Source organism: Phycodurus eques, chromosome 13, assembly GCF_024500275.1.
Source record: "Phycodurus eques isolate BA_2022a chromosome 13, UOR_Pequ_1.1, whole genome shotgun sequence".
NCBI classification, from domain to species: Eukaryota; Metazoa; Chordata; class Actinopteri; order Syngnathiformes; family Syngnathidae; genus Phycodurus; species Phycodurus eques.
Genome location: NC_084537.1, coordinates 16,548,280 through 16,564,615, shown reverse-complemented (window position 1 = coordinate 16,564,615; position 16,336 = coordinate 16,548,280). Strand labels below are relative to the sequence as shown.

Below are 16,336 nucleotides of genomic sequence, written 5' to 3'. Positions count from 1 at the left end.
CCATAATGATGCAGACCAATGCAATATAAATAGAACACAATAGTTATATCATATATTTTATTTTTTTATTGTGCATGCCATAGCCATGACAACATGTCCCTGTACTTTTGTGCACATACTATATTGATGTTTCTCATGCAGTTGGAGAACTTTTGTATCATATTCTAATTAGCGGGGCATTTTTGGGGTTTTGCATTCTCTCCGCACAAGTGTCAGTCATTACTTTAGGACAAGCCTCCTTGAAGCCAGAAAAAGTCCAGTTTCCGTAGACTGCGGTCGTCACGCACCGTGAGGCGTCCGTAGACAACAGATGAGATGCGACACCTTCACATCGGCGCTCCGCTCGTCCACGTCGGCCCCTTTAATGGTCCGAGCGTGTCCGGATGCGCTCTTAATGACTTGAGTGTCTCTTCATTATTACTTGACAGCCTGTTAACGGATTTCAAAGTGCAACGTGTGTGCATTGGGTGCCATCTCGTGCGTAGTCGGCATCCTCGATGAGTGCATTGAAGCAGTTGTTCTCAAACTTGGGTCAGCCGAAGGATTTGCAATAAATTATAATGTCGTACATTTGAAGAAAAAAAAAAAAAAAAGTGTGTGCCCACTTATAAGGTTGGGTCATCAATAAAGCTTTGATACGATTGTGACGTATCGCAGAGCCTACTATAAATCTGACATTCCTCCCACGTTCTGTCCTCCACCTTGCCAAAATATTTGTGGCTTGGAAACACATAATTCAGTTAAAAACTTTACGGATGTAGATAAAGCACTGGTTTTTGTTATGTGCGATTTGTTTTGTTTTGTCCAATCATAATTCTGGTTGCCATCTCAATGTAATCTGCCCAGAGCCCACGTCATTTAAACTAGATTAGTAATGGGACTGTTTCTTTCACGGAGCAGATTTCAAACTCCTCCTCACAGGGCCAGCGAGCTGGCGTGCGATGACGTCAGCAATTTTCCGTCCTTGGATTGCTTGGTCAGAGCAAAACCCGTTACAGTACAGCCAAGTTCGACTCGCAAAACACGTCTGTAGCGATCTGCGCACGTTACTACATTTAATAATCGGCAACTCTGGTAAATATGGTGCGTTTTATTTCAACTGTTCATGTTTTTCTCATGTTGTTAGATAAATATGGATTGTGAGCTGCGCCAGATGATGAACGTGGCCCAGTTGCGTGCTGTTATATTGCGTTTTTGTCCAGGATTGATGGTTTCTATAATTGCAAGCTGATAGCGGTGGTAGTAAGAGGTGGATTAAATTGGTATGTCCCCACTGAAGGCGCAGGCAGCAAATGGACGCCCACCACTGATAAAAACACACGTATACCCCCTGACTGACACAGCGAGCGCTTGTTCGTAGCTTGGAGGCAACGTGGCTTCATGAAAATTAATGAGACGAGCCTCAACGTGTCTGCAGGTGTGTTGTTGCTATCTTGGCCAAATAACACAGGCGCACGCACGCACACAAACGCGCGCGCACACACACCCACACACCCACACGCTGACACGTGCAGAATGCACGGAGCGGAGCAATAGCCCAGCCGGCGTCTGCGCTCGTCACTGTACAGTCACCTCGAGCAAACGCTGATGAATGATACGGCGGCGCGATGGAAATCCTTATTTACAATAGTTTATATGACAATCACCACACTGTATATTCATTTTGCATTTTGTGATTGCGTATTCAGCTGCAGGGCTTTTTTTTTAATTTTATTTTTTTTAAATAAATACATACAGTATACAGCGTGCGTGTTCCCACCTGCCTGCCAGGCTGATACACGCTGAAACATGAGGCAATCATAATTGGGATTCTTGCGTTTTGACGCGGTATCGCGGGGGTTTCGTGGTTTGCACGTCTGAATGAACTTGCTCACCGAATACATTTATTGAGTCCTGCGTACAGGAAATTGACTATTGTACTTACTTGTATATGCATGTATCCACTCTAATGGCAAATGAGCTGCGTGTGAAAATGCTATGAGAAACGGGGCTACTAGCTAATTAGCAATAGCAACATTAGTTCGTACTTATCGGCAGATGATCGTTATAAAGTTCAGTTTCCCAAGCAAAGGACCCTGGGACAGGAAATTAACTTCATATATTTATATAACAGAGTTTAGTTTACTTATTTACGATAAATTTGTCTGTTGCAGTTGTCGACAAAAATAGAGCCACGCCCATTTGCAGACTGCCTATCACGACATTGTTCGTTGGTCCATTTCCTATCCTTGCAAAACCAAACAACTACTTTGTCAAACTTTGTCGAAAACGAAGGTTTAATTGCACACAGACAATTTTTGACTTGTCTACTTTTGAACTACAATATTTTCTTAAAAGTTGTCTGGTTTTGTGATAAAATGACATCAAAGACCTCTGTTAAAGACCTTTTCAATAAAAGTATATATATATATATATATATATATATATATATTTATTTATTTTCAAAATTAGCCTTTTAATTACTTTAAAAACTTTTAAATTCGAATCCCAAAAATAGAATTTATTAGCTTTAAACTGGAACCACAAATTACTCAATTCACAAAAAAAATAAATTAATTAAAAAAAATGGAGACAGCTGCGTTTGAACTCCTGATTTAGTTGAACTTGGCTATACTCTCACAAGTTTTGCTCAGAGGCAAAAAAAAAAAAAAAAAAATGCTAACATCATCAAGGGCCATTTTGAATTTGAAATCTGCTTAGTTAAATGAACAGATCATTACTCATATCGTTTCGGTCACAAGGGCCAGCACTACTGATTTTGAAGGCCCTGGGCAGATTAGATTGACATGGCAACACATAGATCCTGAAATCTTATTGGAGCAAAGAAATCTAACGACCACATAAATGGAGTTGAAGAGGTGCAGCGAAGAGAAATGCTTTCAAATGAGCTGAATAGAAAGTTGGCAATAATTACACTTTCATGGAACAATAACAATAAAAATGTAGGTTGTAGTTGTAAGTCAGTGCTTCTTGACTTCCAGTGCTTTTTTTTTTTTTTAAATTGATTTTGTCAGGTGTTGACCGGCCACAATGGTATCAGTTGGAAAGGACTGATTGATGTCCTTGTGCACTGATGTTGTAGCTTATAATAAGGCTTGCTATAAGATGTCATTAGTTGTTTGACGCAGTAGAGGTGCTTATTTTTTCTCCCTCTTTTTTTTAGCAGAACTCTGCTCTAGTTGCCATCACGTGTTCTTTCTCTCTCTTTCTCTCTCTCTCTCTCTCTCTCTCTCTCTCTCGCTTTCTTCTTTTCAAAACTTTGAATGAAAAAGCCCATTTTGCTCGACTGAGCCAGAAAGAGAATTAACCACAATGCCACAGGCAGGCCACTGTAAATGTTGTGTGTGTGTGCGTACAGAACCACACACTGTGCGTCTTTCACCTGGTAAAGTGCTCACATACTTTGACAGCTTTCATTTCCCCCGTTTGTTCCCCTTTTAGATGCAGGGTGGAGATGTGTTTGTTAACACAAAAGCAAAAGCCTCATTGTGCTGAAGGAAGCAACTCGAATGAGTTTTTGTGTGTGTGTAAATGTGTGTCCACTACGTTTCCACTCTTTTTCGGCTTCTCGGTGACGCAGTGCGACGTCACCTGGCGCTCGTATGCGAGTACAGTAAAAGCCACCGCAAGGATCCATTCAGGAAACACACAAGCAAGCACAGACAGAGGGCCCATTCTTGCACAAAGTGGGCAGGGTGCAAGTGACGTCGCGACTATAACACACACACACACACACACACACACACAAACACATGCACACTTAGCGCGAGGAAGAGGAGGAGGAGGAGGAGGAGGAGATTGTTTGAGGGTGGGTGTGGGGGGGGTCGACGAGGCTCGAAGAGCAAACAGGAACAGAAAGTGAAGCCTGCTCAAGATGTGTCGGTGTTTGTGTGTGTGAGGGTGACAAAAAGAAGCACACAAGCGGATGGCAAAACGAGACATAACATGTTTGATTAGCTGACAGGACGAAGCTTAAGCTGACACGCTGTGTGACCGGGATTTCAGGTAATACGTCACTTTCACTGAGTTTCTGCAGATGTTCTGTGAGAACAAAGTTTGACTGAACTGTGTAGCTTGGATTTGGAGCATTGGTGAACTTCTTTTTACACTTGCGTGATCATTCAGAATGTTAATATGTGAATCGCGATTGTCCGTAGGTGCGAATGGGATTGGTTTGTTTGACTGTATTTGCCCTGCGATCGGCTGGCGACCAGTCCAGGGTGTAGACTGCCTGCTCTCCTGCAACCTGCTTGCTGCATGATGTTGATTTGAGCGCTTGAAAGGGGTTCGGGATCTTGTCCCGGCCTTGCCTCCGAGTCATGTGCTAAGCAACTCTGTGCAGGGGTGCGGGTTATGGTACCGTACGCTGTATTGTAATTCCTCAGTATTTGCGGAACACACAGAGGACTGAAATTTCTTTCTCAAGGCCCGCTGTCACAAACAAAACAAACATAAAACAACAATATTACAATCCTTTCTTCTCCATTCATACATGCAGTACTTGTAAACATACATACCACTGGGTTCCATCAAAAATATTTGTAGGGTGTGTATGTTTTTTCAACTGAGCAGATTTTTATACCACGTTGTTCACAGTTTATTAATCAAATGTTACACATGTCGCTTACTGTAAATTGAATCGTAGCCATTGATAAATGCAACTAAGTGTAAATGTAATGTTCTGTCACCATTGTTCCAAATTCGGGGCATGAACCTCCGTTTATTTAAACGTCTACGGCGAAAATAGCTGTACATGGAAAGAAAAACATGCGGCCGTAGGTCACAAATCAGACCCGATTGAGCAAAAACCGACGTGGTATTTGGATTCAGCACATCAAAACTGTCCCGAATCAGCAAAAAAAAAATTCGACAATAAATTTGTCGTTGACCAGTGTAATGATGTAAATGAGTGCAGAACGGCTCCATTTTCAGAAATTGACAGATAATGAAAGGATTTATGAGGTTATTTAAGTTCACACTTGATGGCTGAGCAGACATTCCACACACGTTTCTATTTGTATCCAAGTTAGTGTAAAACAGTGAAGAAGGCTAAGGTGTTATTTAAAAGACCCATCATTCTATCCATATTAGCATCTAGCATTTGTTCCTCAATAGGGTGACTGGTGAGCGGGAGCCCCACAATTTAAAGACTTCAATGGACCTCAAATGTTTTTGGGAAGGCGGGAGGGAGCTTGACTGCCCGCATTCGAACCCTGACCCTGAGATTTTTGAGGGGCTTGCGCAAACCACTGGTCCGCCACGCTATATTTCTTTCTTTCCAATATGCAGCAGAACATTTGAAGACACCCTTCTCATTTATTTCATTTCACGAGTCCAAGCTTGTGACCAGTACTGTACACTTTCTATTTAACATACGATTTAACTGCCAAACTAACATGTTTCATAAACGCGTATAGTGCTGGGTTTTTTTTTTTTTTTTTTTTTTTGGGGGAATAATTCCTGTCAGCTGTTTGTCTCGAGGCACGGTGGTAATTTGTTTCATTTTTCTCTGAATTTTGCCTAGCAACAAGCGGCCAGACAAACGTGACTTGACCGGGAAAACTCCTGACGTTCAATTGCTGCCTTTGATTTGAACAGATAACTCGTCTTTTGTGTTAACTGGTCCTGTGCGGACATGACGGTGGGACGGGTGGTTGGAATTCCTGCTTCTGAGGTTCTGGGTTCGAATCTCGCCTCTGCCCTTCCCGTGCGTACTTTGCATGTTCTCTTTTTACAGGCACACTGGCTTCCACCCACACCATGTTAGGTATATTGAAGCCTCTAAATCATTCACTGCTACATGTGTATTTGAGTGTGGATGCTTGTTAATTGTCTATATGTGTGCTGCGATTTGACTGCTGACCAGTCCAGGGTGTACCCTGCCTGGAGAAAATGGATGGATGGTAGTTCATGTGTGATGTCGCTGCTTAAAACCCACATCAGACAGTAGGAGAGAGGTTTCTGCTCAGATTTTTTCGAAGTTGTCTGTTTTTTTTTTTTTTATGCCTATATAAATATCTGGAGACACACTTGAGCTGTTGTTTTCTGCCAAAATCCCCGAATAAACAACAAAAAAAGAAAAAGCAGTATCAGTGCTGGAGTGTGCACTGTGCTGGGGGCAAAGTCATGAATGATTGCCGCCATGCCGTCTGCCGCCACTTCTGTTCTTTTAGGTCGCGCGTGCTGTTTAAAAAGAAGCAGCCCTCAATGCAATCATAACAATTTTTCTCAGCCCCTTCCTGCCTTTGTGGGCCCCGTCGATTGGCTTTTCCCGGGCTAAAAAATCCTCCATGAGAGCACAATGAGTCTAAAAAAAAAAAAAAAAAAAGAAAAAAGTCTAGCGGACTATTGGAGTGTCTTGGAATGTCATAATAGCCATTGGGGATATTTTCTCTTGTTGATAAACACGATGTGTTGTTTTTAATTTGTATTTTTCCTGTTCTGTGTCCACTATATTGAAGTAGCCGTAATCTACTTTGCCCCTGCTCATCTTTCTTAGCTATGAAGTGTAATTTCCCTTTAAATGTTTATTATGTTTGTTTCTGTGTTTTAAGAACGTGAGCATTGAATTTCACACCTGATGGGTGGTCGAGTATTCCTGAGATGCAACTATTTAAATATAAAGAAGGAAACGTCAACGTTTCTATGATAGTATGTCTTTTTGGGCTATTATATTTCATACATAACAGCTATCTTTTCCATTGGCTCGCCATAAAGCCTCAATTTATGGATTTCTATCTCGCGACCCGATTGTCATATGAATTTCTTCGGGGATCGGAGGTGCATTGCCACCAATCGGTCTTCCCTTTTGTGGCCGCTGGATGTCTGAGGTCCAGAATGAACTCGTGGCGGTTTCTTACTTCCAGCAGCGCAGTATGACAAATGTTCTACCTGAAACTAAACTGCGAGTAACGGCCTGTCAAAAATGTGTTGTACATTTTAGGGGGGGATACTAGGTACTCCGTAACATTGCGAAGACGTACACACATAGAAATGCTAACGTGGGTCACAAAGGGGATCAAGTTTGGACACCTTCACTTACTGAATTCCAGCATTTTAGTGACTGAAATACAAAATTGTTGCAACATACTTGTGCGATGTCCAGCTTCTTATCTGGAAATACTGCATGTTGCCATTTAGTGCTTTTGAACAATACAATGTAATTGTTCCGGTCCACCTCCTTTAATTACACTGAGTTACAATTTCTTTGTGTGTGTGTGTGTGTGTGTGTGTAAGTTGGCTGTGTTTCCCCCCCCCAACTGATTTAGGACAATTTTACATCGCTGAATCTGAATATGACATCCGTTTCTCTTGTTCAGGTCAAGTTTTTATGCCAAGCGGTTCATAGTTTATTAATCAAATGTTACAAACGTCGCTTAAAGGAAATTGCATAGAAGGAATTGAGAAAAGTACCTGTAAATTGAATGTTTCGTTATCGTTGTTCAAACTTCAGGGGATGAACTTCGGTTTATTTGAAACTGTAAAGCGAAAATACCTGTACATGTTAAAAAAAAAAAAAGTGGCCATCGTTCAAAAAGTTGACCTGAGCAAATCCAATGTGATATTTGGATTCAGCTCATCAAAGCTCTTCTAAATCAGCTAAAAAATAAAAAAGATCTTCCAGTGTTATCGTAAATTATCTCCAAAATACTGAAATGAATTGAAACAAAAACAAAACCTTTATACACAATAATTAGCAGCCAAAACTAAATGTGTGCTAATGTTTTGTCTCATAACAGTGTTCACTGTGGTCGCCCTCCTTGCAGGCGATGCATGCTACTTAGCTGTAAGAGCTTCATTTCCTGTTGAGAAAATGTCGAGGGGAGGGTGTGAAGTGATGGGGGGTGGTTAAGGTTAGCTGGTCTGCGGGCAAAGCAATTTCACGTATGAGACGCGCAGCAGCGGTTCCGCCAAATGTATTTGCTCTCCTCGCGCAGGTGCCTTCCCCGTCGCTCTCTGCCAACTAATGTGAGATGAGAAGCTTTTCCTCCTTTCTCTGTGGCGCTTTTGTGAGAAAGTTGAAAGGAGCTCTGGATCTTCGCCCGACTTAGCCGATCATGGCAAAGTCAGTGTGGCTGTGGTTATTATGTAAATTAGCTCCCACTGTTATGTAACAGTGAGGCAAAGCTCCCTTACAGACGCTTTTCCAGAAAGAGGCAGATAGCAAAAGATTTACTTGCTGGTTTAATTTCTTTCTTTTCTTCTTTTCGATAATTTTAGTTGTTTTTCCCCCCAAACAACTATACCAGCCAGGTGCGTGTTCGCATGCAGCACGGCCCGTCTCTGGCGTCCTCTTCCAACCCGACTCTCTTGTCTGACGCTGCCTCTCAGCGGGACCCCCACCGAGACTGCTTAACTAAATCTCTCGCTCGGATCCTATCCCCCTCTATGTAAATCTGTCTCTCTTCCTGACCTCTGGTCGTCCTCTGAGGGGCTCTCCCAGAGATCTCCTCTGAATCCTCGACAACTCCTCTGCAGTATTAATGAGAGGAACGCTGGAAATCTAACTGATGCCGAAAAGCACTGTACTGTGAATGCCTGTTTATCATGGGGGATTTCAGGCTCACCCGAAATAGGTGAAAATCAGCAATATAGACCACACAGAAATATCGTTTTTTGTACATAGTTTGACACACTTTAATCGCGTTAAAATACATGTAAACTTAATGTAAGTCTGGGTGAGAGCTCGGGCTGATGACAATTTCTGCATGAGTGTGCTCACTGTGTTCTACTGTTTTCCCGTTGCTCAATAAACAGCTGAAAAGGGCATCAACAATTGTGGCTTACCTTTCCCACATGTGAGGGCATTACAGTGAGTACGGTCGCCTTGTTTATCGCAAGGGTTACGTTCCAGAAAATCTGAAAAGTAGCCAACATATAGTTATTTTATTATTGATTCATAGATGTTGACATTGGGTGAAATGAGTGTGAAATGATCCCAAACTTTGGACAGTCTCTGTGTTTTATGCATTATTTCCATTTTCTGAGCCGCTTCTCCTCACTCGGGTCGCGGGCGTGCTGGAGCCTATCCCAGCTGTCATCGGGCAGGAGGCGGGGTACACCCTGAACTGGTTGCCAGCCAATCGCAGGGCACATACGAACAAACAACCGTTCGCACTCACAGTCATGCCTACGAGCAATTTAGAGTCTCCAATGAATGCATGTTTTTGGGATGTGGGAGGAAACCGGAGTGCCCGGAGACAACCCACGCAGGCACGGGGAGAACATGCAAACTCCACACAGGCGGGACTGGGGATTGAACCCTGGTCCTCAGAACTGTGAGGCTGACGCTCTAACCAGTCGTCCACCGTGCCGCCACATTATTTCCTCCATGTGAGAATATGGTTGCCGCAAAATCACGCAATGTTGTGAATATTCCGTTATAGACTTAGATGTGTAACATTTAAAAATCCAAAAGACAGTGAGATACTGCAAAGGATGACTTTACAGTGAACCTGGGCAAATTTGCCTCTTCATGTTTTTTTTTAGGGGAACCTTTCTTTTGTTTTTTAGTTACAGCTTGGTACCAAGGCAACAATGAAAGTGAGCTTCATTTAGGCTAAACGAATCCTTTGGTATAATTCTGTGGCATCTATATACAATTACAAGGGAGGCGTCAATTGCTCTTGGATTTTTGCTGTTACTGGCAGGGCTCAGCAACTAGCAAATAGAAGGGGCTTATTGTATATTGTAAAAAGTCCAAAACACTGTCCAGATAGCAGAGAGTTTTCTATCAATGCTAATGTTTGTGTTTTTTGTTGTTGTTTTGCTTTCAGGTTGCAAGTAAATCGAGGTGACGAGAGCGGCAAAAAGTGAAGGCGAGAAGCACTTCGCTGCCACTTCTGCAAGAGTACAGTAATGCAGTTATACCCTAAAGCTCATTTCGGGTGGCTGCGGGCTTGAGTTGAACTGTTCGATCCCTCCGCTTTAAGGGAGGAAGCATTCTTGGAAATAAAACTCCAAAGAGGCCTTAAATCTGCTGAACTGGACATCTGATGTAGAACTGAATTCACTATGTGCATTTGCCCTCCTAAAAGCCATTTATTAAGTATTAAGTAAAGAAAAGTATTTTGCATCCTAAAGTCATGGGTGGCACAACAGACAGGATCGGCAACTTCTTCAACCTTCTTTGGAGTTTTGTTACGGAAAAACACAACCAGGGTGTCTACAACACCGTGTGCCTGGTGGTCCTCCTCACTCTGCCTCTGGTGGTCCTCCTCACCACGCTGGCGGTGTGCTGCCACTGCTGCTGCTGTCGCCATGCCGACGGCTGCTGCGGCCGCCGCAGAGGAGGGGGCGCCACGGCAGCCGCCAAGTCGGAACCGAAGAAGAGGAAGAAGAAAAACTCGGCCAACGACGACGACTTATGGATTTCGGTCAAGACGGGGCAGATGATGCCCGATCTGGTCGCCCTGCCGATGGAGTAGGAAGTCCTTCTCATTGTTTCGAAGGCTTTCACAGGACAGCAAAAGAAGACTGAAAAGACTGTGTTAAATCTGGTGGGATTTCATTTAAGCCATTTAGTATGGGAAGGCCATGTTACAATCTTTGCGGTACAGACATTCATAAGCCCGACAGACGCCTCAACGGCGATTTCTTGTAGAAACTACCCTGTTATTCGCTAAAAAACTTGCTGTTTTTCTGCTCAGCCCACTAAAAGTCTTGCTTTGGCTTCATCATGTGGCATCTCAGTGCCAAGGAACAACGTTGAAGTGAGTTTAGGAGCTTCATGCCGCCATCGTTTGGCATCTATCTATAGGCAATTATAAACCTTGATATGTGAGTGAAAATTATTCACATATTTTTGCTATTCGCGGCAGGGCTCGGCCCCCGGGGCTTCACTGTACGTTCTATACTGTAGCTGCAAATGTGTGTGTATATACTGTATGCGTGCGCGCGTGATTTCTTCAAGCTCCCATGTGAAATGTGTCGCATCTGTATTCAGGAGGGCGCGCCAGTTTTCAAGGCAGGCCGACTGCCTAGTTGTCAATCTAGGCTCACTTTTGAAGTAAAAAAACAAAAAAAAACATACCTCTTGCGCTTGATTTTTGGCGTATGAATTCAAAGCATGCTTTTGCAACTGTCGTTGCTAGTTTGGGTCTCGGCCTGTGTTTCAATTTTCATCTCTGTTACGTCCCGTGGGGCTTTGGTAGCAATATTCGTCAAACGTTAAAGAAGTTATACTATGCTTTTTTTTTTGTTTTGTTTTTACAATTTTAAAAATCTAATCATTAAAATACCCCAAGATCAACAAATGATATTCTGTCTCACTAAAAGTAATCCATTTAACCCAACCTCATGAACAAGTGTACGAATAGCATCTACTGGCGAGTTAGTGTTCCGTTAAAATGGCGGAGCCTGTGTGTAGAAAAATAGCAAGTGCCCATAAAGACAGTAAAAGCATTTTAACTCGTGGATGCAGCAGTTCATCCACTACACTGTGTGTATGTGGTGCACGGGCATGCCACAGAAGTTAAAGGCCCTGTGAAGTGAAATCAGAGATTTGTTTCTAAATACATTATACATGTTTGAAGAAAATTGTTGAAAACGCACAAAAACTGAGAACAATGTTGGACTCAATTGTGGAGATACAGGGCTCTATTTTCGTAGATGGTGCATCTGCCACCATATCCTGCGTTTGCTTGCCAATTTGGTAGACCAGTCTGTGCCAAGCTGGGCGTTCCGGTGCAGCGAGGGTGTGCGCTCGGCCATGCGCCTGGCGGAGTGAACATTTGGTGGCAGAGAGTCGGTCTAAACCTATGCCGGCTCAGATCACATCTAAATCCTGGCGTAGTAGTTAGACCGCGATTTTGGTCAATTTGATTGTGGCACGGCCGGGCAGACAGATTCGGAGCTACAGTACGCGGACATGTGTGGTCGATGTCAGACGTATTTCATTCATGAATATGTGAACAGCGGGAATTAAACAATCAAGAATGCACTGCTTAGCAGAAGCGCATGCTCTTAGCTAACATGAATCTGTGACTCCAACAAAACACAATGCAGCTTTGCATGGTAATGTTTCAGACAGTGTAGCCCAGCTGTTGTTTTAAAAGTGGCTTTGGCCCTTCACCTAGTCTCACTGATCAAGTCATTGGGTGGAGAGCTGTTATGGACATTCAGAAGGATATGCTCACAGTTTAGAAATAGGCAGATTGACTTGGTTACTAATTTTCACACCTGATGGGCGAGTCGGCACTCCAGACACACATCTGTATACGACGAGCAAATAAAAAAGCCAATTTTACATAATATGTCCCCTTTACAAAAGGGATAAATGAATGATTGAATTAATAAATAGTATTTAATAAAGTATGTTTTATTGATAACATTCAGTATACCCCTGAAATTATTTTACCATCAATAGCAACTTTCCAAAATGTTTATGCTTACAGTAGCCGTCTGTATTAGGAACTCACATTATGTCGATTTAAACAAGTTAATGTGAGTCAAAGTAAAATAATTGCCTTCCATTCAGTGTTGGAGAACAACTCCCATGATTTTGTCACGGAGGTCTTAAGTAACTACTTCAGATGAAAGAGGCCCCTGCAGCGCAAAGGGAAAACAGCATACATATGTTTAAAAACATAAATAGAGGAGAAAGCCCAATGATTTTGTCTGAAAATGAGCTGTGCCAGAGGGCTTGCATTTGTGACGTCTCGCAGCGCAATTAGGCGTAGGCATCTCTGCAGTATGAACATCATTATGCAATTAGCAGACGCTGGCATCCGACTCACAAGTGCTGCTGGGACAAAGAAAGACAGGCCCTGCTCTTTTCATTATGCCACTGACATACATATGCCCACGTAGGAGTGGTTTCATTTGTTTTAGGTTATTTGTGTTGTGATACTGTATATATATATATATGTATATACATATCATTCCTAATTTCAAATGTATCCGTGGCTATTAAGTAAAGCGTGGAGAGTCTCTGTCACGAAAAATGCATTGCTACCGTCAGTACAGTCAGTTAAAACGGTAGGGCTGTCACTATCGAATCATTTAAGAATCGATTCTCCTGTTGATTATTGATCCAATAATCAAATAATAATTGTTCCCCCACTGGTATGATTATTCTTTTTTATTTTACTACTAACATGCATTTTATTCTAATTTATGAGGGGTGGACTTCAACCCTTAAACTGTATATGTTGGTACTGAGTGTGTGTATTTTAGGTCAACAAAACGCTAACTATCATTCAGCTCACTGACACTTAAGACGCTCCTCTGTCGTTTTTGGCAAGGTTTATCATTAGCCAGACACTGCATCCATCTGCAATAGATGTCCAAGTGAGACATTGTTCCAAGAGCAACTTATTTTTTTTTTTTGTCGAGTAGAGGTTCGAGGCAGACATTTTGTGTACCACCTATTTTTTAGGTCAACTTAGCCGAATTTGTTTCCCCCATCCCTGATTGATCATTGCCAACAGCCTCCTAAAATATCCACACTCTCCTTTATTCTAGGCCATTCCCTCTCTTTATGGCAATCTGCTTCTTCTTCGACAATCGTGCCATGTTTTTGTGGTTCAGTGGAAAAATAATACATTGCAGTATATTGTATGTGGAGCCTCAAAACCTGATAAAGGTCGCTGTTATTCTGTTGCAGCGCATCGTTAGATGTGCGGTGCTCAGTCGCGGCGAAAAGTCAGCAGTTGGAATTTTTTCGCGATACTCCACTTCAGTCGCCTTTAACTGTGTCGCTCGGTGTGTGGCGGGTCTTAATTTGATCAGTACCGTCCTCGTGTCGGTACTGTTACGCCAGAGAGCCAACTATTTGTACAGATGCAGTTCAAAAATCAGTTTTCCATAATATTTCACCCTTTTTCAGTTATAATGAGTGATCATAACAACATCATCGACAACAAATGAAAAAAATTGAAGTTGAAAATCGCCACTACAGGTGGACGTTTAGAGTTCCAATATATTGTCCATGAGCGCTAAGTGCTAATAAGCCATGTTTTCATTGTGGATGTTTTATTTCGTGTGTTGCCATTTATCCCTTCAACTTAAGTTATCCAGGTAAGTTATAGGATGAGAATACATTATTTAGGCACATTTTTGTAAATTCTGTCTACCACCGTGTTATCGAATTGTGCTAAAAATATATACATAATTCAGAGATGTGCTGATTTAACTGCGACAAAACAGCATTTGTCTCTGTTTTACTTCTCCGCATACTCCACTCAAGCGCATTTATTGCATCCTCTGCGAAATGACAACGAAACATTTCAGTTCATTCATCCTAGCTACAAATTAGAAATGACTTTTTATATTTAAGATATGCTTTTAACACTCAGGTGCTCCTCTTTTTTCCCTTTTTTAATCATGTGCCCGACTGGTTGCGGCGCACGTGTAATTTATCTTGAGGTGGAGATTCAGCAATAAAAGGGGAACGTGTTGTGCAGGATGACATTGCAAGGAAATAAAGTGTGTTTTCACCTTGTGTCATTTTGTCAGACTTTTTTATTTATTTAATGGATTTCATGAAAATTGACCGTGACTTTTGTATGGAAAATAAACACGAGGTCTTCTCTTTGCGAATGAGTGCACTACAAAGGAAAGAAAATCTTTCATTTTGTATCTTAAGCTTGCCGACTGCATTTATGATGAAAAAGACAATTTAGCAGCACGCTATGTCAAATTTATTCTGACTAATGTATTAAAATGACTCAGTCACTTTTACACATCAGTTACATAATTTGGTCAATGGTTGCACATAATTTGTTCGAAGCCTGAGGGCTAGACAATTTCTTTGGTGTGTGTTCTCTGGTAACCTAGATAAGCTTCATAAGAACAACTCAAATATCAGAATGCACAACTGTGCTTTTTTTTTTCTTTTGTATTTCTCTTCATTTGTAGTTTTACTTTGACTTGTCAATGAGGGTAAACGAAAACTAATCTTCCTGTGATGCAACCAGAATGTGATCAATTTCACTCCGCAAAGTGTTGTTTGAACACATACATTTATATTTTGGCTCCAGGGAGCCCTGACAGTGGAGACATTTCCCCCCAAGGACCTGCACATAATCCTCACATGTACCCCGAAATGCTATAGGAGTTAAAAAATTGTCTGTTTTTGAGGAATAAAACATTTCTTTCTGTTATGATAACAAATTCAAATTTTGGGGACAGAAAATAAGTTTCAAGGTTGTGAGATTGATTGAAGAAGAAGTCATAATCTTCACAAGAACGACATCGTAATTTGTCGGGGGCGGGGGGGGAATTGTAATCTTACGAGATTAAAGTTGTATTCTTTCAGGGGAAAAAAGTCAGAGTCAATACAAGAACAAAGACGTAATTGTCAGCGTAAAAGTTGGTCATTTTATGAGAATAATGTTGTCCTTTTATAACAAAATCGCAATATTATGATTTTAAAGTAAAAATTTAAGGGAAGAAAGTCATATGCACTTTGAATCTTTGAGTTAATTGTGGATACTTATTTTTTGCATAACACAACGAGACATTAGAGATCACCAAGTCTTTTTTTGGGGGGGGGGGTTACAGACCCACAGTTGCAGATTTTCTTTTGCTTTTCCTTTTTTTCTGTTACTACTTGCACGCATTTGTGTTCTGTGCCTGGTCTGTTCTTTCCGTGAGGTTCTCCCCCAGTTAAAACAAACCCGCCCTTATTAGAGCCACAGACGTTCTCATGGAAAAAATAGCTCAGGCTGAGCCCACGCGTATGTGTCAACCTGACTGACTCAGGCAGACACTCACTGTCCACATCTATTTACACGTGAAGAGACAAAGAGGGTGTGTGCGTGCGTGCATGTGTGTGTGCTGGGTCGGGTCTTTATTTTAGGAAGTCAAACTTTTCTTCTTTCTCCTCTTTGTGTTTACTCTGCCTCCAAACTAAGCCGAGCAATGGTGGGAACCAATCTCATTAAAGTCACTGTGGGTGGAAAGACATTTCATTTTCAAGACACGCTTTCTTAGAAATGTCAGTTGGAACTCTGACTTTGATGACTTTACAATGAAAGTAAAGTCATCAAGTAAAGAATCACTGACTTCGCTTGACTTCAGAGTTCTAATTTCCAAAAAAAAGAAGGAAAAAAAAGGAAGAAATCCCGGAGAAATAACGTAAAAAGAATAAAGAAAGCTTTTTCCCCTCCAGGCTCAAACTGCCACCGTCAGAGTTGAAATTGTGCTAGTTTGTGTGTGGGGCATATTGATAATAATGAGGGGGGGGGGGGGGGGGGGAAGTGTGGGTGTTGAACCCCATCAAGGGGAAAAATGTGGGAGTTGAATCCTACCTTTGGAAAAGTGTAGGTGTTGAACCCTGTCACAGGAAAAAGTCAGGGTGTTGAACCCTATGACCGGTAAATGTGTGGGTCTT

The 16,336-nt window shown here is 41.9% G+C and overlaps 1 protein-coding gene across 1 annotated transcript; it reads left to right on the top strand.

The window, feature by feature from the left end:
• The first annotated feature begins 3,835 nt into the window (after nt 1-3,835).
• Nucleotides 3,836-14,415, top strand: LOC133411534 (uncharacterized protein KIAA0040). The gene is made up of 2 exons (XM_061694045.1): nt 3,836-4,005; nt 9,777-14,415. Exon 2 carries the CDS (start codon nt 10,086-10,088, stop codon nt 10,425-10,427), a length of 342 nt encoding a protein of 113 aa, XP_061550029.1. The 5' UTR covers nt 3,836-4,005; nt 9,777-10,085; the 3' UTR covers nt 10,428-14,415.
• Nucleotides 14,416-16,336: the final 1,921 nt, after the last annotated feature.